The following is a 26,076-nucleotide window of genomic DNA, read 5'->3' as shown; positions in this document are numbered from 1 at the left end:
TTCGGCAGCGAGATTGGGATAGTATTGAGGAGATACAATTTTTTTTTGCAGGACATTAATAGAAATTATATTAATTCTCCTCAGCCCCCTAGAGTGTGGTTTACTACATCTATCCAGATCTTTAGAAATGTCTCATAGTAATAGGATAAAATGGGTTATAGATAGATATAGATATAGATCTGACAGTTATGAGGTAATCTTAACTCCTAGATATGTTATGCTGTGGGTCCACAAAGTTAAATCACTATAGTTTCTGTTTATGCAGCACCAGCCACACCTCCCCTGGCTGTGGCAGACACAGACTGCATTAAAAAAATTGTTTCATTTAACTTCAACTTACTTTAAACATGTTATGTCCTGCTCTGTAAATGTAACTTTAATCACATAAGCTATTAACAGAGCAGGATATAATAAATTCTAAATTAAATATAACTTGCAATAAATTAAGTTTAAACATTAGATGACTCTTTACAGGAAGTGTATGATTATTCACATGCAGGGAGGTATTATTAGTGCTACATAAACAAAGTGATTTAACTCTTAAATGGCAGAAAATTGAGGAGTGAGACTACAGAGCCATGATCTATACTAGACATGTGCAATTAATTTTGGTCCGATTTGCAAAAGTGACGAATTGCGAAAGTGCCGAACCGAACTGCCGAATTGCCGAGTTTCGGAAGTGCCGAAGTGCTTCGGATTTCTGAAAAGTGGCAAAACAAGAGAGGGAGGGAAAATTATGTGAATTATGACAGAGCTAGGGTTAGGGGTAGGAGTAGGGTTAGGGGTTGGGTTAGGGTTAGGAAATTGCCGAAATCTCAAATTGCCGAAGTCCCAAATTTCGTAAGTGCCAAACCGAACCAAATTGCAGAATTGCCGAAGTCCCGAACTGCCAACGTCCTGAATTTCGAAAGTTCCAAACCGAACAGAAGTGCCAAAGTGCCGAAGTCCAGAATTGCCGAAGTCCTGAATTTCGGAAGTGCCAAACTGAACCGAATTGTTTGCCCATGCACACTAATCTATACACAAACTGCTTCATTAAGCTAAAGTTGTTTTGATGACTATAGTGTCCCTTTAAGTTATAGAATATTGAATGTGGTATAGATTGTATGTAAATACATGCTTAATAATTTTATGTTCTAGCTCAATATTGCATCACATCAGCACTGTGAAGACATATAAAGATGGAACAGTTATTTTTCCAATTAAGTATTCCACTTGATCAGGATATAATGTGAAACCCTCCGTGTCATCCCTGTGTCGGTTAGTGTAGCATTGTATCATGTCATTATACGGTGAGCCGGGGCAGTTATTGGCAGCTGCTATGTAACATTACAAACATTGCAACGGATTGTAACTCATGGAAGCATAATATGTAGTATTATGTATATAATGAAGAAAATAAAAACTAAAGAAAACATATACATAGACTGATAAAGATGCTGGCTGAGGCTTTAATACAGATAGCTCGCTAACCACTAACCTAGAATTATCTCTCTAGGTTAAAGGGCCACTCCAGGCACCCAGACCACTTCAGCTCATTGGAGTGGTCTGGGTGCCAACTCCCACTACCCTTAACCCTGCAAGTGTAATTATTGCAGTTTTTTTAAAACTGCAATATTTACCTTGCAGGGTTAAGTCCTCCCCTAGTGGCTGTCTATTAGACAGCCACTAGAGGACACTTCCTGCTTCATAGCACAGGTTTTCTGTGCTAGAGCGTCGCTGGACGTCCTCACGCTGTGTGAGGACCTCCAGCGTCGCTCTATTCCCCATAGGGGAATAGGGGTCCAGCGCCGATGTCCCTCAGGAATGGCTCAGCTCTGCCCATAGGGGTCCAGCGCCGATGTCCCTCAGGAATGGCTCAGCTCTGCCCATGCTCCTGGTCTCACTCGCATTAGGATCTCCCCATAGGAAGCATTATTCAAGGCATAGCGTGAGGACGTCCAGCATAGTTTAGACCAGTGTTCCCCAACCCAGTCCTCATGGACAACCAACAGTCCAGGTTTTGTCAGTATCTCTATTGGAATAAAACAGGGAAATACGTAAAACCTGGACTGTTGGGGGTCCATGACGACTGGGTTGGGGAACACTGGTTTAGATGACCAAAAGTCATCTAAGAACCCGGAAGTCCCTCTTGTGGCTGTCTGGTAGGCAGCCACTAAAGGAGGACTTAACCCTGCAATGTAATTATTGCAGTTTATAAAAACTGCAATAATTACATGATCAGGGTTAAGGGTGAGGGGAGTTGGCACCCAGACCACTTCAACGGGCTGAAGTGGTCTTGGTGCCTACAGTGTCCCTTTAACGCCTTTGTGCTAAATATTCCTTCTCAGTCTGTGTTGTACTTTTGTGCCACAGGTTTGCTATCAAAAGATTATTTTTAACGTGTGAGCAAGGCATAAGACATTCATATGCATGTAGACAGACAAACTAAACACAAGTAAGGCAGAAGAACATAACAACCAGTCAATAATCAATATAATGTAAAACAGCTTTAATGCATATAACTTATTAAAATGTATTCTTTAACGAAAGAGAGCACAAACGTATTAATGCCTTAAAGGTAAAGTGTGACAAATTATTAAAAAACATATATTGTTGAACTTTTGTCATTACTTGAAATAAAGCCATTTTTGCTTGTGTGCTTTACTTAGTGTACTAAAAAAAGTTATAGTAACCTAAAAACCAGAGGATTAATTCGGCACTCCAAATGTTTTTGAAATACATTTGACTTAATGTTCAGTCAGCCCTTGTCAGTCTTAAAATGTTAACACAGATCTTCGGGGTCAGGTTAGCCACCAGTGAACCAAAATTTAATAAAATGAATATTATCATTGCAGATATTCACTAGGCCAGTTTGCAGTAAAATCCAGCAATATCTCTTGGAACTTCAGCTTGAGAAACACTCACCTCTTGCTGAGCCTTCTGAATTTTGCACATTCCCATTGTAAACACCCAAGTTTCCACATTCCTATAAAGAGCACGACTCTACCCCAGAATTGCTAATCCAAAACAGAAACCCCAAAGCATATTGTACAACATATTTTCTAAAGGGTTGCAACAAAAGTGGAGTTACCCATCTCAAAGAAAATATATATTTCAGATCCATCCATCCAATGTAGGCTGCAGTCAGAAAAATGTACTTGTTGATGCTGGCTTGAGATTAAAGGAACCTTAACACTAATCTTAGCACGAATCCTAGCACTAACACTAACTGCAAAATAAATGACGACGTAATAGAAAAAGTATATACCGTAAGTGTAAACTGTGCATTCTCTTGTTTCTGGTGACAAACTTTGGTCTAGCGCAGGCATAGGCAATCTTTGTCACTCCAGATGTTGCGAACTACATCCCCCATAATGCTCTTACACCCATAATATTAGCAAAGCATCATGGGAGGTTTAGTCCAAAACAGCTGGAGTGCCGAAGGTTCCTAAGCCTGATGTAGCAGTTTATATCTCAGGAACTCTTTGATGACATTATTAACCCATAGTATACAAATCCTCTCTGTCTCACACTTGCAAATTAGAGAACACATGCGTTAGTAGGTTTATCCCCTTGGAGTAAAAACAAAAAAAGTCAACAAAATACATATATTAAAATAGCTTATCACACTTCAATAGCTTATAAAATCAGCTGGAAAGGTCAGCTTATAACCACACAAAAATAAAACACAAAATATTAACTATATTCATTAAAATCTCCCAGTCACTAGAATACCCTACATTTTTTCTTGCATTAACGGGTTCCATTCAGTAAAGGTCGCACTGCATATTGGGTTAAGATTATCCATTTCTGTTTGGGCTCTTTACTTAGGTCCCATGGCTAGATTTTAATCAAAATGTATTAGGTATTTGGAATTACGTTAATTTCCCAATATACCCAATATGTGTTAAACTCTACTTTTATTAAACCCCTTAAAGTAGCTCAACCAGTTTCAATCTCGGTGTTCACAATCTAATTTTATTACAAAACATCAGAGTTTATTTACTAAACTTTGAAATATAATGATCAGAATGGTAACATTTAGGCAAACATTTTAGATTTGAAGCAATTCCCTAACTTGGCTAGTAACAACTAAGCTAAATTAGTCTTAAAGGAACACTCAAAGTACCATAACCACTATAGCATGCTGTTGATGTTATAGTACTAGAAGCGCCATAGCGCTTCCTTTTGTCACTAGTCAAGCCATTTGATAAACGTTTGACTTTTTGCTTGTGGTTGGTTGGATGCAGCTCCCCACCTCCACTACAGACAGACAGAAGTTATTTGATCAAACATCTCGATAAGAAGAAGCAAATTAAATACAACAGTATCTTTTTTCAAAGACAAAGTATATGTATATACCTATCAAAGTATATGTGTATAGCTATCAAAGTATATGTGTATAGCTATCAAAGTATATGTGTATAGCTATCAAAGTATATGTGTATAGCCATCTATCTATAATATGTAATGCATTAACATAGTGGTTGCATTCTGCATATTATTCCCTTTGAATCACATAGTAAATATCAGACAACATAATACTGTATTCACCTACTGGGCTCCTATATATGATCTACCTTAAATCTACAACAATTTTACAATAAAGCACATCAATTTTTTTCTGAAGCTATTTTTCTATATGTGACTATCTTGAAAATGCATTCTGTAGTATACAGTATTTTTCTAGCACTATAACATTAATAAAAAGACGCTAACACTGTCTCTTAAAAAAAACAACCCGTAAAATAAGTGATTAGCTTTTAAAAACGGAGCCATGTATTTTGCTATATATATTGTTCATGTTCATCCCTGAATTCAGTTTGATTAAAGGGACATTCAATGCACCATAATCACTTCATCTCACTGAACTAGTTATGGTGTCTTGAGTCCCCTGGCACTATCCTATGGCTCAATATTGAACTGTTTTGGAGTGTTTTAACACTGAATGAGGGTCCCCAGGATCAGGAATTAAAGGTACCATAAAAACTTAAATGAACCTGGTTATGGTGTCTAGTGTGTCCCTTTAATAATGTGGGTGTCAAGCATGTGACACACTTGAGGAATAGCAATGAGTTGCACAAACATCTGGCACTACAATGTTTCAATATTGACAATATATATGCTAAAAGCTGAGCCAGACAATAACCATGGATAATCCATACATGGTCAATTCTATTTTCAACTGTAAAATAATAACGAAGAACCAGCATCTGTCAGTTCATCTAACCAGGAACAAGGAATCTCAGACATAATTACATAATTAAAATCACAAAAGCAGGTTCCGCGTTCCTCGCTAAATAAGAGTTGAGCCTTCTTCTGAAACACCGGAGGTGACTTTGTTTGAGCTGTTTCTCTTCTGAATAATGCTTTCTCTGCTTTTATCCAGATTTTGATAAACCTGTTTATGAGAGAGGGGGAAATGTATTAAGTCTTGCTTTCAGATCTACGCCGTGGTGTTATATAGAGATGGTCAGTGGTACTCGATGCTACATTGTATTAGAATGTGGGAAACAACGAAAAAATATAAATAACAGAAATGTTCATTTTAAATGTTATTCTTTAGACTGTAATGTGGAATGCTACACATGGGGCATTCTTTCAATCCCAAACTATATGGGGAGATGTGTAACAGTAGTTGTGGGGGAGTCAGTACAATTCTGGGGAGGAAATTCTTACTTTCGTGAATAGCCCTGTATGTGTTTGTAAGATTTCTTGCTGCCTCGCAGTGCCTAGCAGGGCCGGACTGGGGATACAAAGCAGCCCTGGAAAAAAATACATGCCAGCCCCATAAGTCAATGCGCCTTATATTGTCGCATGTAATATGTAAGGCTATGTCTTGCTACCCCAGATGATTGAGTAATATATATATCTCAAATATATATTGCTTTTTCTAATATAAAATATTGGTCCTTTTAGAGTAAAACGTTTCATTATACAGTAAGCATACGCACATGCAGACACAGACAATCTCACTGACACACACAAGCTCATTGATACACAGCCTCATAGACAAACAATCTCACTGATATACATAAGCTCATTGCATAAAAACACAAGCTCACTCACTAGCAGACACACACACACACACATACACACATGCAAGCAAGCTCCCTCACTAGCAGGCGCACACACACACACACACACAGCTTAATGTAGTGGTTCTGGGGTCTATAGCTTTCAATGTAAACACTGACTTTTCAGAGAAAAGGCAGAGTTTACATTGCTTCCTAGTGACACCTCTTGTGACAGTCACTCAGACGGTCACTTGAGGTGCTTCCTGCGACAGTGTGCAGCACCTACATTCAGGGCCCCCACACTCTGAAGGTTCCCCATAGAGATACATTGATTCAATGCATCTCTATGAGGAGATGCTGATTGGTGTAGCGTTTTGCAGCCAATCCTATGGCAAGCTTGATGATCTCAGCCATAGAGGCAGGGCCAGTCGAGGGGAGACCAGCATGGCGTGGGCAAAAAAAAGGTGAGTAAAAACACTTATTTTTAAAACACACACAGACACACACATACACCATGACAGCCACACACATACACCATGACAGACACACACACACCACACACAACACAGACAGACCATGACACAGACAGACCATGACACCATGATACAGACACAAACACAACGTGACAGACACAAACACGCACACCATGACGCAGACAGACACGCACACCATGACGCAGACAGACACACACCATGACGCAGACAGAGACAGACCATGACACAGACAGACCATGACACAGACACACACACCATGAAGGACAGACACACACATACACACACACCATGACACAGACACACCCACACCATGACAGACAGACCATGACACAGACACACACCATGACAGACAGACACACATACACACCATGACACAGACAGACAGACACACACACACACACCATGACACAGACAGACACATACCATGAAAGACAAACACACACACACCATGACAGACAGACACACACACACACCATGACAGACAGACAGACAAACAGACAGACACACACATACTGGAGCGCTGGGGAGCAGAGACAGCACAGCTTCCCCTGTGGCCACCAGAACAGCTCCTCTAGTGGCCGCCATCCCTGCTCCTTCTGCGGCCGCCAGCACACCCAGAAACTTCCCGGTATCCCGGTGGGCCAGTCTGGCCCTGGTGCCTAGCCAGGCATAGGCAACCTTTGGCACTGCAGATGTTTTGGACTACACCTTCCATGAGATGCTTTGCCAGCATTATGGGCGTAAGAGCATTATGGGGGATGTAGTCCACAACATCTGGAGTGCCGAAGGTTGCCTATCCCTGGCACTGGTTCTGTGTTGTGGGTAGTAAAGTCACTATCATTTATTTTTCATTAGTTACAACATTTTTACATACCATGGCTTCTGTATTCGAGATCTGATATCCTAGAAAGGAAACAAGCTGTGGGAAAAATGGTCTTTTCTTAGAATCAAAAGCCCAGCAGGATTGCATCAGGAAATATCTGTGGGGAAAACAGACCTTAAAATAGGAATCTACAAAAACATATATTTACAAGCAAGCTGATTACTTAAAACTTCCCTCGGTTCTTCTTGGAGAAATGAGTTAATCGGTTTATTATATATCCCGTTTGTTTCTTTTTAAAGGCACATGCAAAAATTTGATCTTTCTTGGGATCTGGGAATATTTATTAAATTCTTCTATAATGGTCTAGACGAGTGTCAGTTTGTCTCTGTCCAAATGTCACCAATTAACCAAAAAAAGAGGAGGGAAACAGTTTTCTGATGGAAAAAATAATGGTATGATAAATGTGATTTTTTTAAATTTTTTTTATTTCATTTTTTTATACATAATATGTGCCATTTTAATGGCCTTTCCTCTTTTCCCCTTTCTGTCTTTTTTCTTTTTTTTGTTGTCTTCTTATTTTTGTGCCCTATGTTATTAAAATGTTTAATAAGGTACAAATGTAAAAAACATGATAGATTGAGTTTAAAAAGATGCAAAACTGTTCGCAACACTTTGATAAACCTCCCAGATTGCTTACTTTCTGCTTTTCTCCGTATACCTTTTCTATGCAGACTGCCATGTACAAAGGACAGGGCTTCAAGCAGTGACTTATTGACAGGAGTCAAAGATTGAATCGTGCAGTTGCAGGATAGAGAGGTGCTAGTTCTATGTTTAATTTTACGTTTTACACCCTACAAATTCATACTTGACACATTCGCTGCACTCCAATCCCCTTATTGCTTATTTACAAATTCAAAATTCTATTTATTCAGTTAGACCTCATTTACAAGACAATGACTCGTTAGACTCTTTAGTCTGTAATCCTTCCCAATCTCTTTACTCTACTAGAATACAGTATGGCTGCATAAGAACAATCTAACCCAACATGCCCCATTTACAAATAGACACAATTTACTCTTTCTTTCCACCAATGAAAAGCTCTTTCCTTTTCCTTATATATCAGGAGATGCATCGGTGGATCACATTATATGCACACTTGGATCCAGATTCCCAACACGGACTTAATTTGATGGACTCTTCAATGTGTCTAAAACGTGTGGAGGCATGGCAGGAAGACCATCGCCCACACCTGAATTCACCAGACAGACTTACCTTGGGGTTATGTCCTTCCAAATTGGATTGGGTCAAGGCTGCCCAGCATAGGGAACAAACGGTTTCTCAGTTTTTTAATTCTTGTGAGCCATACATTAAATCTTTAGGCTTATTTACAAAACATTTCAATTCACTCACTGATCTTCTTTGCATAGCCCTCATGGGATACTTCCAGATACAACATAAGGAAATAGATTTCATAACAGGTTTTCAGGGTCGTAATTTGGAACTGACCATTTTGATGTTATTGATATTGTTATTAATGTGAAATGTTAATATAATATTTGAACGTGAAAAATATTATTGATCTAATTTTATTTTGTCATTTTAGTTAGTACATTTGTCTTCTTTAAACCTCCTTAAGGTAATTTTAATTGTAACCCCAACAACTGTTATCTAAATTTGTCTCATTTAAAACAATGAAATGTCTTGGTGGGAAAAAAAAATCCTTATTAATTTAGGAAGACGTCTTCGTGTTACCCATTGAGTGGTGAACGGAGGGCAGTCTCCTATTCTGGACCTGATTTGTTCCTACACACTTACATTTCATCGGTGCAGTAGAAGGGTTGGTCCATTTTAAATCCACTCTGCAAGAGCTTGTAAAAGTTGGCATTTACTGGGATACCTGGATATGGGTTGATGCCTAACGTAAAAGAAAAGAAAACTATTTTAAAACTGTAAATTACAAAATGCATAAATATCCCCTCTTGCCATCACACCATCCTCACCAAGAGAAAATATCTCCCACAGTAATATGCCGTAGGACCACACATCGCTTTTAATGGTGTATATTCCTTCAAATATGCTTTCTGGAGCCATCCATTTTACAGGTAACCGAGCCTACACAAAACATGGAAATATTGATCAGAGCTAAACATACACAGTTTGCTTAATGATATAGAAGGTTATACACTAAAGTGAGAATTGGAAGCAATTCAAAGTGAATTTCAAAATATAGACCAAAATATCCGGAACAATTCTCTGGAACAATTCTTAAAGTCGATTTTATTTCCAATTTGGCTATTTTAATATATTTAATATATATATATATACGTATATATATATATATATATATATATATATATATATATATATATATATATATATTAGTTAATACAATGTTAAACAAGAATATGCACACCAGTCAAGCCATAAGACTTGCTTTTCCCACAGAAATCACAAATTTGCGGTGATGTTACTACCACAAAGGATTCTGGGTGGGCATATGCAAATTAGTTTAACAAAGAATCACATTTTTGCCTCATTCCATTTTAAACATAAATTCCTTTGAGTCTGTATTTGCTGTATACAACAGCTTTGAAACACAACTTGGGAAAAGATGCAAAGCCAGTGAAACACTCATGGACAGCTGTTTCATTGTTAATACAAATCATCAGCATGAGATAGGTTACTGGTTTGCTATTGAATAGATATAGTGTATATATAAATAAGGAAAGATATCGGCACTCCAAGGATTTTTCATTCAGAAATTCTTCTTTTATTAAGAAAAAAATCCTCGACGTTTCAGCTCCCCTAAGGAGCTTTCATTCATGTCCTGATGAAAGCTCCTTAGGGGAGCTGAAACGTCGATGATTTTTTCTTAACAAAAGAAGAATTTCTGAATGAAAAATCCTTGGAGTGTGTCAGGGTACCTGCGGTCTCTACCTCCGAAAGAGGTAGAGACTTAGCTGTTCCTCCATCCAGACGGCCTGATGGCTCCCTTTCCCACGGTTTATCCGGTCATGCAAGGCCGGCCGCGAGGGAGTGACTGCCTTTTTACAGCATCTAGGCAGGAAGTTGTCATCAGGACACTCCTCCAGAACGACCTGTCACTCAATTGCTGCAGGACCAATCAGGACGCCTCGGAGGCGTGGTTACTGCTCTGAACAGGGTATTTAACAGAGCTTCTTTCATTAGCTCATTGCCCTGTCGTGGTTCTAGCTTGTTCTAGTCACTCAGTGCTTGTGTATTCTATTATCCCTTTTGGTTTTGACCCGGCTTGTTTACCTTACTCTGCTTATCTCTGTTACCCTTGATTCGGCTTGTCTCTCGCTTACCTGTCTTCTGTTACCCTCGACCTCGGCTTGTCTTTGACCATTCTATACTGTACTACTTACGTTAGTCCGGCCATTCTAAGGTCCGGTATACGTATCTGGCTACTGTTTGTACTCTGCGTGTTGGATCCCTGTCCCGATCCTGACAGAGTGCCGGTATCTTTCCTTATTTATGTTCCGGCAACCAGAGCACCAGGTATTTTGGATTTTTTGGGTTGGAGTGCAGGGGCTTCTCACCTTTTGATCCTGATGAAAGTCCTCTATGTAGGACTGAAACGTTGATCGTCTTTTACATTTTTGTATCAATACATTTTGGGCTTTTATTCCGTGAGTGCTGCTGCATATTTTGGACAAATATATATATATATATATATATATATATATATATATATATATACATATACACTGCTATATATATATACAGTATCTCACAAAAGTGAGTACACAGTGTAGATTTTTTGGTTCACAAAGCTTACTTTTCTATAAGTTTTATATAAACCCCTCACATTTTTGTAAATATTCTAACACTCTGTTACAATGTAAAGTAGTAAGTGTACAGCCTGTATAGCAGTGTTAATTTTCTGCCCCCTCAAAATAACTCAACACACATCCATTAATGTCTAAACCTGTGGCAACAAAAGTGAGTACACCCCCAAGTGGAAATGTCCAAATTGGGTCCAGTTAGCCATTTTCCCTCCCCGGTGTCATGTGACTCAGTGTTACAAAGTATCAGGTGTGAATGGGGAGCAGATATGTAAAAAAGTAAGCTTTGTGAACCAAATAATATACACTATATAAATCAAAATACAGCCTGCTAGGATACAAATAATCTAAGTAAGAAAGAAAAAGACACAAAATAGTGTAATACAGTAATAAATTAACACAAGGGGGAGGACATGTAAATGAATAGTGGGTACGTCTACCCTCAGAGGTATCACTTAATGTGAAGTCTGGTTCCAATAGTACTCTTGTGGTTTTGGAATTCTGGTAAGAAAGATATATACCAGGGACAGATTTCCCATTAAGTAAAGTGGCCATCTGTCTACAAGCATATACTTGATGGAGGCACCTACTCTGCCTGTAAAAATCCCCCTCCTTACCTCCTGTCCTGTCAGAGTGCTGGCGGGAGAACAGTTAGAGGTCCTGCCCATGCAGTCCAGCTAGAAATAACTTCCAGGAGCTCTAAGCACTGCCCACCGCTGGCTGCTCTCTAGTAATATGTGTTGTGACATGCACAGTGTAAGCCATGCTTAGAACTCCTGGAAGCAAAACTTACTCTGACTGGACTGAATGACAAGGGAGTCAGGGAGAAGACAAAATAAAGAGGGAGGACAGAAAGGCGAAGTAGGTAAGGTAACTGGAGAAAGATACTTGGAAAGATAAAATGGTGGACCGAAGCAAAGATTTAGCTGACTGGCTGCGAGTGGTCAGCTGATGCTCTAAGCCGATGAGTTATCCATGCACTGCAGGGCGTACCTCAGAAGACATAATGAAAGCTCCTAAGCAGGAGCTTTCGGCTCTACAGCGTTGTGGAGGTGGGAAAAGGTGCGTAGTGGCGTCTGAAAGACTTCAGGTAAGAAGTCAAACTATTATTAAGGACACAACTTCTGGAATAAAAAATAAATCATGATGGAATATTTCCGTCATGTGTCCTTAAGGGCTTAAATAGTTTGACTGCTTACAATGGGGAGTCTTGACACAATAAATACAGTGGTTATGGTATTTGCAGTGTTCTTTTAATAAGGTTCGTGCACATTTCTTGGTTTTATAGCCTGTATTTGTGATACTAGAACCTTCATTCTAAGTGTTGATAGGTCCTTCAAACTAGACATCATTTTTTTTAATTTATTTATTTTTACAAAAGTGTAGAAATAATTTGCACTGTAAAAATTTATGAAAAAAAGGATTAGTATTACTGCCAGGTCGAACCAGAAAAAGCCAAAACAGGATTAGTCAATAAAAAGTAAATTATTTAAAGTGAATTCCTGACAATTCACACTTTCGTGATTAAGAGTGTTTTTGAATTAATTTAAGATTTATCTAAGTTCAAAGTTTAGTGAATACACATCAAAAGCAATTAAAGTGGCTCAATGGGAGAATTGCACTAATTAAATCATTCTGATTCAGAGTCTCAAAAATACTGTAAAGTACATATTCTAATGCAAAAAACTAAGGGCTCAATTATAGAAAAAGTCTCTTACATTTCCCTTGACCACATAGTTTGGGTCATTCATCACATCTCGAGCGAGTCCAAAGTCACATATTTTTGCCAATTTTCCATTCGTTACGAGAATATTCCTGGCGGCCAGGTCTCTGTGAATACACTATAAAACAAAGGTTACAACTATTTTTATCGCTTTAAGTAATCATAGCATCGAGGTACCAAGTAGAGAATGGGAATTTAAAATATTTGGTGCCAAAGACTCGTTTCATACCAATTCACAGGAAGTTTTATTAACTATAGTGAGAATACAAAGTGAATTTCATATTTAAAGTTAAAAATAGGTGATCCAGAAAAAGTCAGCAATGCTTCCAGCTTGGCTACTTAGGCCTTAAATTTGTAATTCACTTTGAAATTACTTTGGATTTTCACTTCGGTGAATAACACTAACAGGGTCATTCACTAATGTGTGAACGATCATAAATTCAAAGTGAATTTCAATTTTAGCCAAAAATAGCCAAACTGATAACAGCTTGACCTGTCCCCTAAAAAAATATTAACATTAAGAGTGAGCTTTACAAATGGTGAAAATGGACAATATATATGTACAGGTAACTTGCTCTAAGAATTCTCCTTACAATCAATGCTCTTGGCTTGTGCATTGAATCGTGGCTCTTGCTACATTTGCCCAGCAATGAAAACATTCCACATCTTTGAGAGACAGTGATTCTCCTGTGTGATAATGTTCTAGTGAGTGAACGGTGATCTATTAATAGGTACAAATTGTTGGGTATTTTGTTCTGCAAAGTATTGTGAGGCAGTCACTGTTGTAAGAATACAGAACACAAGTTGTACAATTACATCTTGGCACCAAGTTATCAGTAGATTCAGAAGCTTAGCAGCCCCAATGACCAAATCTAACCTTAGTCTAACATGGAAATATATCTTTACCCATGGCGACAATCCTCGATGTACTTAATATTAAAAGGTTGCTCCAACCATAATAACCAGAACAACCTGCTGTATTATCCTGGACTGTTTCAAAGTAATGGGGCAAACCATTTAGCAACGGATTGCCCCACCAGGTTTATGACCTCCTTGCCGCTTTGCTGACACACTTCCAGCCTCAGCAGAGTTGCCAAAGCCAGAAGAAGATCCAGTCACCATTTATTGGCTGAGAGCATCAGCTGACCACTGACCCCACACATAAGGCATTAGCCAGCCTGGACGTCTTGCTCAGGCTGGCTAATGACAGCCCAATGACCCTGCTGGAGGTGTAGTTACACCTCCGACAGCAAAGAGGTCAAGTCAGTATGTGCTGTGTTTTATACTGAAATCACTGAAGTGGTCATGGTGCTTTGAGTAAAACTTAAAATGTGCTACATCTTCACTACCCGTCAAACCCGGATAAATGGTACTTGAGAAGGAGCAGGAATTTATATCCATGTCACTTTATAAATAGCTCTAGGACCATGGTAGGCCTGATTAAAGTGACACTTCATCACATTCCCTAAAACTAATCTATGAAGGAGAACAATTATATATTATTTAAAAAGTAAAGAGTAAGACCCAATTACTTTTTAAACTAGGACACAAAAACATGGTTACAATTATGAGACTAAACCTAAAATAATAACTGTTTAACTGTACTGACCTATTCCATATATAAAAAAATACAGAAATGCTATTTTTATTGTATGCATTCCGAGGATGATTAAAGCAGGACATCCGAGAGGAACGGGTATTAAAATATGTAAATAGAGTACAGAACTGATATTAGGGTAAACAGTAAACAAAGCCATTTCATCGTTGTACAAAGGTTCACGGACTTATGTTTTGTTTTTTCACTAATTGACTTGATGTTTTCATTACAAATACTTAATACCGTGCAACAGATTGAGACAACTATTTTTAGCCACCTATAAAAAGCATCATGATGACTCATTTTACAGGATGGGCAGTTCCAAAAACTAATCACTAGTTCATTAAAGTTCAAAAGTAGGGTTTTTTTTTTTTGTGTGCAGTTATTCTAATACATACCATTTTTGATTCAAGAAATTCCATTCCTTTTGCAACTTGATATGAAAAATGGAGGAGATCCTCGAACGTAAGAACATTCAATTCGTCATCTTCAAACCATTCTGAGTTTCCATATTTAAATTCTATATGTTGAAAAAGTAAATTTTTTATTATATTATGGCATTACAGCAAACACAGGTTGCCTTAGTAATGCTGATACCGTGTAGGAAAAGTAAGCTGCTGCTTATAGGTCCTGTTTCTCCATGGTGAAACCTCTTGGACCTTGCATGCCGGAGGTGCTAAGGTTGAGAGTTTAATAAGTAGGGGGGAGAACATGGACATGTGCATTTAAATCTTTCAACTAAAGATTCCTTCTGCTTTTATTGGCTAGTTGTGTATATGTTGTTGTGGTTGACCTTTCTGTCAATCTTCCCATTTGTTACTACTTAATAGTGTTGTGATCGAGATGCCAAGAACAAACTGTTAGCTGAAATCTCGAACCACAGTTATGGCTGCTTATGTGCAACAAAGGGCCCACAATCTCAGTTGCTGCTGCCATCATTCATTCAGACCTTTTTCTATTGCTGTTATGCTGGGATAAAAGCTGGGGAGACAGAGATGGAGTGATTCTTTCTTCCCAGTAACAAGAGACGGGATACATTAAGGACATTAGTCACAAACAGCAGCTGCTGTCCAGGAGTATATCTCCCACCCATCTCTGGAACGCCAGCACATTTTTCTATAAGAATAAACCATAAAACCTTAAAATTAGGCCTAACCCTATTTTTTTTTTTTTTTTTTACATATAACATACAGGGTGCACTAGAAAGTGTATTAGAGAAAAAATAATATCATCCCAAGTCAATAATCAGTAACTACTGATCTGACAATTTGGAAAAAAATATTAAACAGAAATAATAAAAATGCATTTAAAACAAATACAACAAAAATCCTTCAATGCCAGATTTTCTTACCATCATCATTTTGTGTCATGTGATTGTTTCCTGTAGACAGCTCAACTTCCCAAGTTTGTTGGTATTTTACGGAGTCTGGTGCACTGCTTTTTGACACATAGGAGCCGTTTCTTACGAAATGTCCTTTTCCTCCACTAGATATTCACAGAGAATATTAATATTGTATACTATAGTACACTATCAACTATTACTAACAATGTCAAAGGAGAATAAAAGACTATATCTAGAACAGGGATAGGCAACCTTCGACACTCCAGATGTTGTGGACTACATCCCCCATAATGCTCTTGTACCCATAATGCTGGAGGTGTAGTCCAAAACATCTGGAGTGCCAAAGGTTGCCTATGCCTGATCTAGAAACTTTTTAACACAATTTTGCTTTCACAATGATGTAGACAAAAAATACAGACACTTAATTACTTTTCACAGTACAAAGTGTTCATCCAATGTTTCCACGTCACGCAAACAAGGTCTGGCTTACAATTTGTACAGCTATGTACTTACCTAAAGCATGACTAATTCTAAAATACTTTTGTCAGAACCTATAATGATCCTCAATTAAAAATTACTTGTTATGAAAACATCTCAGGATTTTGAAAACAGCAAACTGCATTTAGTAAAGGAACACTATAGTGTTTGTATTTCTAAATCTATAGTGTCCCCCTACCTATTTTGGTGTCCATACTCCCTGTAGGGGTTAAAAGGTAAGTTGTACTTACCTTACATCCCGCTGTGTGCTTCTCTCCATGCTGAAGCTCCACCTCCATGGCTGGTCAATGAAATGCTTCCCCGTACGTAAGCATCGGAAGGCTACTGTGCATGCGCAGCAAAACGCATGTTAACACCGATCAAATGCTCTCTAGGAGAGTCATTTGAGCTAAAACCGAGTTTAACTTCATTATAGTTGTGGAAGCACCTCTAATGGCTGTATTCCTGATTGCCACTAGAGGTGTGTTAGCCCTACAATGTGAACATTGCCATTTCTGCAAAATGTCAATGTTTTCAGTTGCAGGGTGAAAGAGACAAAAGCATGGCACCAACACGGTTGTGTGAGATGAAGTGGTCTGGGTGCCCACAGCGTCCCTTTAATTTTATATGATTTAACAATTTGATATTAAAGCATTCGTGTGCTTACCAATTTGTAAGCCTTTAGGTGCTTACCAATTTGATTTTAAAGCATTTATGTGCATGCAAAAGATGAATGTAGACATAATCATGTCCATGTCACTTTCTTAAATCAAAAAATGATTTCTGGGGGCGGGGCCTGACCGCCATGCTGACCGGTCGCATGGCCCTGAGGCTCCAGCAAATTTCACCTCCAACTGATGAAAAGCATGGGCTTACCGCTGACAATTAGGCGGAATGGCCCGCAGAAGTGTGCAGGATAGGGGTGGGCACCACCGTGGATTTCGAGATCGGGAGTTTCGGGGCCCCAGTGGTACGGGACTTCGGAGCCTTCGGCCTACTCGGGGTAGATGCGGGGCAGACGGCCGCTGTCCGGCGATAACCTGGTCGCCCTACCACAGTCCTGTAACACACCTCACAGGCCCCGGTCCCCCCCCTCGGGCCGGGGGGGTTATCCCAGCCCCCACAGAGGAGAGCCAGGGTGGCACGGCAGGGTCTCCGAACAGCAAGCAGAGTGTTTACGCACGTACACTGTGCCTCCAACATGGCGACCTGAAGGCCCCAGCCAGACACGAGTGCACAAACCGCCGGTGGGCAGCAAGATAAACTGAGCCCTGTCACCTCGCTGCATGGGAACGCAACAACATAGCCCTGCCACACACCGCAGCAACCTCCTGGCTTACCCGGCTCACATACCCTTGATCTAGATCTGGTCCCCACAGCAGCCTTCCTGGGCCTTGAGCCCTTAGAGGACGTTCCTCGAACCGCAGCCCCAAGCCCACGCACACTCCATCAGCCAGGCAGCCCGTTACCGGCCAGAAGTGAAACCGGAACCGAGGGCACAGGCGGCCGCTCAAACAGAGCCCGGGGCTGGCACAGTGGAACACACCGGACCAGCCCGCCCATCAAGCCTCCGCTCACAACAACATCGGGTTGGAGGCGGGAGAGCCACAAATTCGAAGGACTCAGCAAGCCCTGCTACATAATCAGCCCAGCAGCACGATGCAGAGGAACATGAGAGACAGTGTGATTTCAACGGGAATGTCCTCCCATGGCTTGCTGTCTGTCAGCTACATGCCCAGCTGGACACTCAATACTCGGCTCACAGCACAGAAAGGTGCAGGGGTTAGGGAACGGACAATTAAGCCTGAATATGCAGCGTAAAAATAGCATCTACTCAGCATATGCCGTATGCCTTTATTTTCCATGTCCTGCTGTCACTCTTCTCATAGATCACGCTGTCTCTCCCTGGTGTAAGTCTAGACTCTTTGCATCGCCATTTAGACATGTCTGTTCACCTTAATTAAGCTTGAATCTAACTTGCACCATATACAGCATGTTCACATTCTCACATCATTTGGGTGAAAAGCACGGTCTACGTATCTGCTCTTGAATCTCAAGCCGTAGCTGAACCCAGCATGTTTTATTAATCTGTTATTTAAGCATAACATAATTTCTCAAGACCTAACCTGTATGTCATGCATAATTAGAACGCACTAGCATGCTGGCACAACTAACGCCATATATATATATGCATAACCTGTATTATCTGATGTCTAGTTTAAACGCTGTCTTAGCCCACCCACAGTTTAAACCTACTATCTGCAAGTATAAATCATACACACAAACATAACTGAGGTGGGAAGGACTAGGAACGGTATAAACTTGAGTGACATCTAGCTCCTTAACTGTTACAATGTCAGAAAACATTTTAATCCTGAAACACGTGGATTGTACACATGTATCTGTTAAAATTGAAAGATCATCTTTTAAAAATTAGCCTGTAATTCACAAACAAAAAATGCGCTACTGTTAATGCCACTGTTTAGCCTGTCTCATATGCACACATACGCTGTTGTGGCGATTGTCATTATTATTGTAATCACTTGCACAACAAAAATAAAGAATTAAAAAAAAAAAAAAAAATGATTTCTTACAATTAATTGTGGCTCTTGCTACATTTGCCCAGCAACTAAACATTTCAATATCTTTGATGTTGTTTGTTTATTTTTGTTAATATTATTTAAAAACTATATATTTTTATGGTAAACTGTAGTCAATTATTCTCAGCAATGCCAGCATATAAGCATCATACACAATTTGCTGAAGAATCATAAGAAACTAAAATGGTATATCTAAAAATGTTATTAAAAAATACCCTTTATGAAGAAAAAGGAAAACATGTTGGTAGAAAGCTTGAAATAAATCACAAGATCTTTTTCTAAATGCAAATACATTCTAAGGTGTTTGGTAATGTAACCCCGACACCAAATATATTTTTATGTTCTATTTAAGCAATAAAATGTTTTGGAAAGAAAAAATCACATAAATGTAAAGCATATTACCTCAATGTATCATCCTGGTTGAAATTATGATAAAATGTGAAGTTATTGTCCTTGAAAACATCTGACCATGTTTTGTGAAATGTTTCTCTGTTGGTCTTCAGATAGTTGAGAAGATCGCCATGGCAGCAGTATTCGAAGATTAAGTAAATAGGTCCTATATCATTGAGATAAAGCAACAGTATATTTTATATTCTAATAAATGTACTAAGGAACATCATACTTTTCTATAAGGAATGCAAAAGCAAATTAAAATGTGTAATTGTCGTTAATAAAGTTTTTATTCCCACCCCTAAAAGTCAACTTTTCCTGGTGGTCCACTAGAAGCACACTGAGAATTTCCGGTAGTCTAGTGGGGGAGCGTTATGATCTGCAGCCAGGTGCAGACCATTTAAGGAGCTCCCTTGAGGTCCAGCACTCATAGATTCAGAGTGCTGATTGAGGTGTTCTGAATTGTTGAAAAAATGCCGAGGGGCCAGGAGGGAGTTCTTAAAGTGGTCTACACCAATAGAGTTGCAGACCACAACACTCCCTCAAGCAAGTGAGATGGCACAGGACTGAGCATGGAGATTTTTTAAATCTCCTGTCAGGTCTAAGAAGGAGCCCCTTACAGCCAGAGTCAGACCTCCAGGCCAACATAGTGGACCATCGGGCCATAGGAGGCTGCTTATATTGCCTAATGGGTAATCTGGATTTGGACATTTAGGCAATATTATAGATGTGCATTTGTTGTGTTATCAATTTTGCTGTGCTATATTGTTTTTTTATCGTTTATTTTTTTTTATTTGTGTTAATTGATGAAGCCTTCATCAGTAAAAGTCTGGTGATGTGCAAACATCTTGAACCTAAGAGGGATGTTTGTTATGCTCTTACACAAAAACTTTGTTTTTGGTGGTCTGGATATTGCTTAATAATATGAAAAGTGTTGTTTGATGGTTCCATTGGTTCAAAAATGTATGTATACTTTCTTCGGAATCATTCTGACTTCTTAACCTTGACTGTTTCAAGTATGCTACAGACTCCTGGCTGTCATTAACATGTTTATCTAACAATAGATAATGATCAGCTCCAATGTTAGGCAGGTAGAAAATATTTGCATGTTACCCAACATTTTTTACTCCAGAGCGTATATAAGAAAACCTGCAAAAAGGTAAACTTAATTGAAGTTAGTAGACAGAAATTATAATATATGTTTTTGTACACTGTCCATCTATTCCAGGGATAGGCTGCCTTCGGCACTCCAGATGTTGTGGACTACATCCCCTATAATGCTCTTACACCCATAATGCTGTGAAAGCATCATGGGAGGTGTAGTCCTAAACATCAGGAGTGCCGAAGGTTGCCTATGCTTGATCTATGTTATTGACACAGAAGTTAGATAATACATTGAAATAACTATCCATCTCCATTTAACAAAATGGTAATGTTCTCACAGTGTATTAAATATAAAAGAAATCAGAAAGTTCATTGATTACCTGAGACAGTGCATGCCCCAAGTAAATTCACAATATTTTTGTGGTGTCCAATCTGAGTCATCATCTTCAGTTCTGACAGAAGGGCCTCTTTTTCTGACACATCATAGCTTTCTGTAATAGAGAATAGGGATTTAATTTACAAACTGACATCACTGTAATAATTTATCGCAGCTAAAAAATTTCTAAAATTCCAAACACAAAAGAGCAGAATTGGGAAACCTATGGGACAGAGAAACCCGTATTGGGACCCATGAGTTAAACCAGATCAAACTTGGATGGTATGGTAGAAGTTGGAGGGGGAAATGCGAGGAATGGATAGAAGATGGGAAACTGAAATGAGACAGGAGAGTAAAGTGGGATACATTCAAATGGAAAGAGGGGATATGGAATGGAACAGAGAGGTAGACATGTGCAATTAGTTTCGGTCCGAATATGTATTCGGATGAATTTCGGACAATTCGGAAATTCAGGTACTTCCGAATGTCCGAATTGCCGAAGTGCCGAATTGCCGACATGCCGAGGTCCCGAAGTTCCGAAATTACTGAATTTCCGAAGTGTCGAGGTGCCGAAGTGCCGAAGTTCCGAAGTGTCAAAGTGCCGAAGTGCCGAAGTTCCGAAGCACAGTATTGCCTAAGTACTAATATACTTACCCAGTTAAAGAAGAAGAATGTTACATTGTAAATAATTTTAAATAAAAAGTATACAAACATAGCTAGGATTCAGCTGTAAGCATTTGCAACACTTACAACAATCAAGTAGCATACATTCATATAAAATGTAAGTTACTTAGCCTGTCAATGTAATGACCGGAATGAATAAGTAGATAACTCCCTAATTCCCACGGTATTAGGGAGCTATCTACTAAAAGGCTGAAAGACCTAAATTGGTCTTTCAGCCAAATTTACTAATACTAAGTAAGATTACTTAGTATTAGTAAATTATGCCCCTACTCGCTATACCGCGAGTAGGGGCATCTCTATTAAACAGTGAGCAGCCTGTGGCTGCTCACTGTAAAAAAAAAAAATTAGTTCCCCCCTCCCAAGCCCCTGGCCCCCACCCCTGAGCGGTGGGTGGGGGCCCTAAATTATAATAAGGGGGGGACCTAATGTCCTCCCCCCTGGCCCCCACCCCTAAGCGGTGGGTGGGGGCCCTACAGTAAAATAAGGGGGGGACCTAATGTCCTCCCCCTGGCCCCCACCCCTGAGCGGTGGGTGGGGGCCCTAAATACTAATAAGGGGGGACACCTAATGTCCTCCCCCCGGCCCCCACCCCTGAGCGGTGGGTGGGGGCCATACACTAAAATAAGGGGGGGACCTAAGGTCCTCCACCCTGCCCCCCACCCCTGAGCGGTGCGTGGGGGCCCTAAATACTAATAAGGGGGGACCTAATGTCCTCCCCCCAGCCCTAAATACTAATAAGGGGGTGACCTAATGTCCTCCCCCATGGCCCCCACCCCTGAGTGGCGGGTGGGGGCCCTAAATTGAAATAAGAGGGGGGGAACCTAGTGTCCTCCCCCCTGGCCCCCACCCCTTTTTTATAATTGTGTCGGTTATTATGGTTTTTTATTTGTCCTTTTAGGGGGCTGAAAAAAAGAAGTTTTTAGAAGAAAAAAACCATCGAATGGTAAGTTTTATTTTTATTTTTTACAGGTACATAGTTAAAGGTCCCCCTCTCATTAGTTTTTAAGGTGAGGGGTGTAGGTAGGGGGATAATTTTTATTGGGGGGGAGGGGGTGACTAGGAGTTTGGGGGGGAACATATTTCTTAGGGCCCCCACCCGCCGCTCAGGGGTGGGGGCCAGGGGGGAGGACCTTAGGTCCCCCCCTTATTAGTATTTAGGGCCTCCACCCACCGCTCAGGGGTGGGGGCCAGGGGGAAGGACATTAGGTCCCCCATTAGTAGTTAGGGCCCCCACCCGCCGCTGAGGAGTGGGGGCCAGGGGGAGGACACTAGGTCCCCCCCTTATTACAATTTAGGGCCCCCACCCACCGCTCAGGGGTGGGGGCCAGGGGGAGGACATTAGGTCCCCCCCTTATTAGTATTTAGTGCCCCCACCCGCCGCTGAGAGGTGGGGGCCAGGGGGAGGACATTAGGTCCCACCCTTATTAAAATTTAGGGCCCCCACCCGCCGCTCAGGGGTGGGGGCTGGGGGGAGGACATTAGGTCCCCCCCAATTAGTATTTAGGGCCCCCACCCAATGCTCAGGGGTGGGGGCCAGGTGGGAGGACAATAGGTCCCCCCCATCATTTTACATTAGGGCTGGGGGGTACTATTTTTATTTTTATTTTTTTAAACAGTGAGCAGTCACAGGCTGCTCACTGTTTACTAGACATGCCCATACTCGCGGTATAGCGAATAGGGGCAAAATTTACTAATACTAAGTCATTTTTACTTAGTATTAGTAAATTTGGCTGAAAGACCAATTTAGGTCTTTCAGCCTTTTGGTAGATAACTCCCTAATACCGTGGGAATTAGGGAGTTATCTACCAAGCGGCTGCAAGAGAAGTCCCGAGGTGCCGAAGTCCTGAAATTCCGAAATGCCGAAGTTACGAAATTCCAAAGTGTCGAAGTGCCGAAGTGCCGAAGTTGCTGAATTTCTGAAGTGCCGAAGTTGCCGAAGTTCCGAAGTGTCGAAGTGCCGAAGTTCCGAAGTTGCCGAATTTCCGAAGTGTCGAAGTGCCGAAGTGCTGAAGTTCTGAAGTTGCCGAAGTTACGAAGTCTTGAAGTGCGAATTGCCGAAGTCCCAAATTGCGAAAATCCCGAATTTCGGAATGCCGAACCGAACCGAAAATTTTCCCCATGCACATGCCTACAGAGAGGTACAATAGGGAAACTAAGATTGAACAGTGGTATAGAAAAGTGGAATATAAAAAAAAGAAACAATGGAATATTGAGAGTAAGACAAATTAATGAACCACAGTTAGTTCTATAGCATAGTAACTGCCACACAGTGGTTTTAATTACTACATTAATAGTAGGTTAACAAACATTCTACATTTACCAAATTCTAGTTCAATAGTGAAAAAATGGTGATAAAAATGGGCAGAGCTGTGGCTGATATTGTGTCGTGCCTAGAGATATAGATGAAGAGGCTAAATACATGTTTTATTGTTTCAAAAACACCAATAGCAACCTTACTTACTGCTTCCCTTCAAATAACATAACTGTACCTTTCAGCATTTTTACAGCCACCTGAAGGGAGACACCTGGTTTGGTGATGCCATACGCTGTAGCAGTGACCACTTTTCCAAAGGCTCCAGATCCAATAACATCTCCTAATATTTATGGTAAAAAATAACATTTGTTTATGTTATATTTTTTTTTTTGAATTTGAAGTTTATTGGTTTTCAAGATATCATAAAATGGGGGGGGGGAAGTAGGGTAGGTACAGAAGAAAAAGGGGAAGGGGGGGGGTAAGCAGTCACAATACAAATTTACATTTCATTTCCATTTCGGCTATACAATCCAGTTCCATCAAAGTTGTAGTGTTACATAGAAGTCATTGCTAACCCTGCTTATCAATTACGTCATAACAGGCTAATGGGTGGAATACAGTTAGTACACATTCCTATTGCTTTGAACCCTCTCGTTGGCTATCAATTCTTGGTGCTTCTCCCATGGGCAAGCTCGGCCCTTCATATATTCCTGTCATCCCCTCTGTTTCTTTCTCCCACCATTGCTATTTACCCAAACCACTTCTGTTACTCATCTTGTATATAAAGACATATCTGAGTACGTATCGTACACTTGTCCTATGCATGTTACGAGGAAGGTGTTATTGTGCTGTCCCCGGAGCTTGCGGTACCGGGGAGTCTGCGTTTTTTCGTCTCCAGGAGCTCCACAGCTCCCATGTTTCTCCATAACATCGTGTATGAGAGAGTATTGTCTTGTATTGTGTTTCATAGATTCGTTGTTTATCTATGTCTTGTAGGAGATGTTGGATGCTAGGGACAGTGGTGGACTTCCAAGACTTTGCTATTACTCTTTGAGCCGTTAGTAGGATGTGGTATATTAGCTTTTTTGGTGCGGCAGGTAAGTCAGGTGGGGTGTCTAGTAGGAGAAATACCAGGGGGTCTAGATCGAGGGCAACGTCTGTGGTGTCAGCTATGATCTGTTGTACAGTCTTCCAATACCTCTCCAGTTTGGGGCATCTCCACCAGATATGCATCACTGAGCCAAGGTCTTGTGCGCATCTCCAGCAGGTCGGGGGTGTGAGTGGGTACAATTTGTGCAGGCGGGCTGGTACCATGTACCACCTGTACACAGTTTTGTAATATTGTTCTATAAGCGGGGCAGATTTAACTGCTTTCCGCACCGAGGATGTTGTATGCCTCCATGTGTCCTCCGATATACTAGTGTGCAGGTCAGAGCTCCAGTGTTGTGCTTGTGTGGAGTCGTGAAACGACTGGTATGGTTGGATAAGTTTGTAGCTGTCAGATAGTGGTTTGAATGTAAGCGGGGGTATTCCAGAGATCCCTATTTTTTCCCACATCGAGAGTTTCTCTGTCTGTCTAGGGTTGCGTGTTTGTTCTTTCTTACGTCCATGTAGGAAGGATTGGAGCTGTATGTATGAGTATTGAGATGTTTGTGGTATATCGTAAAGCTTGCACAATTTCGGGAAGGGCAGTAGCTTGCCTGCCGCGTGTAGATGCGAGAGGTGCGTAGCTCCCCTTACTTGCCATGGTGTTGCATGGAATGTTGGGATACAATAGGTGATGGCTTCTACAGGGGTTGCCATAGACAGAGGGTGGTTCGATTCGAAACAATTCCTATGTGCTTCCCAGGTGTGTAGTGCTAAGCCAATTTGTGTAGGCAGAGTCGGGATGCCTGGTCTAGTGGACTTATGCAGCCACAGTAGGTTAGCAATCTGGAACGGAGCTATAGCTTGGTTTTCCATTTGTACCCACTGGGGTTGATTCTTACTAGTGAGATGTGTGAGCAAGGAAGTCAATATCGCTGCTTGGTAATATGATTTAACATGGGGGAACGCCATCCCCCCCTTCCTCACAGGAGCCATCAACACTTTTTGCGAGATTCTCGCTTTACCCATACCCCAAGTGAAGTGCAACAACGTTTTTTGTACGTCTTTGAAGTAGGCGTTTGGTGCTCGCCAAGGGAGGTTCCTGAATAAGTACTGAAGTTTTGGCAATATGGTCATTTTTATTGCTATTATGCGCTCTGTCCATGATAGGAAGAGGCGACCCCAGCCTCTGAGGATCTCGGCACACTCCCTCCAGACTCTATTGTAATTGGAGGGAAACATTTCATTCGGGTTTTTGGTGAATACCAGGCCTAGATATTTTATGTTCCCAGTTCTCCATTCAAATGGGTATTTCTCC

At 40.6% G+C, this 26,076-nt stretch overlaps 1 protein-coding gene across 1 annotated transcript in view; it reads right to left on the bottom strand.

Moving 5' to 3' along the window:
- Positions 1 to 4,968: 4,968 nt before the first annotated feature.
- Positions 4,969 to 26,076, bottom strand: part of FLT3 (fms related receptor tyrosine kinase 3) — a 111,302-nt gene continuing 90,194 nt past the window's right edge. Inside the window, exons 15-24 of the mRNA XM_063439292.1 lie at positions 23,908 to 24,012; positions 20,739 to 20,849; positions 19,267 to 19,420; positions 15,797 to 15,930; positions 14,844 to 14,965; positions 12,844 to 12,966; positions 9,317 to 9,428; positions 9,132 to 9,231; positions 7,368 to 7,473; positions 4,969 to 5,383 (exon numbers count right to left, since the gene is read on the bottom strand). Of these exons, the coding sequence (XP_063295362.1) occupies positions 5,279 to 5,383; positions 7,368 to 7,473; positions 9,132 to 9,231; positions 9,317 to 9,428; positions 12,844 to 12,966; positions 14,844 to 14,965; positions 15,797 to 15,930; positions 19,267 to 19,420; positions 20,739 to 20,849; positions 23,908 to 24,012 (1,172 nt within the window). The 3' untranslated portion in view covers positions 4,969 to 5,278. The remainder of the gene's footprint in view (positions 5,384 to 7,367; positions 7,474 to 9,131; positions 9,232 to 9,316; positions 9,429 to 12,843; positions 12,967 to 14,843; positions 14,966 to 15,796; positions 15,931 to 19,266; positions 19,421 to 20,738; positions 20,850 to 23,907; positions 24,013 to 26,076) is intronic.

Source organism: Pelobates fuscus, chromosome 1 (assembly GCF_036172605.1).
Source record: "Pelobates fuscus isolate aPelFus1 chromosome 1, aPelFus1.pri, whole genome shotgun sequence".
Taxonomy (NCBI): Eukaryota; Metazoa; Chordata; class Amphibia; order Anura; family Pelobatidae; genus Pelobates; species Pelobates fuscus.
The sequence above is the reverse complement of the archived record's forward strand: the minus strand, read 5'-3'. Positions and strand labels throughout refer to the sequence as shown.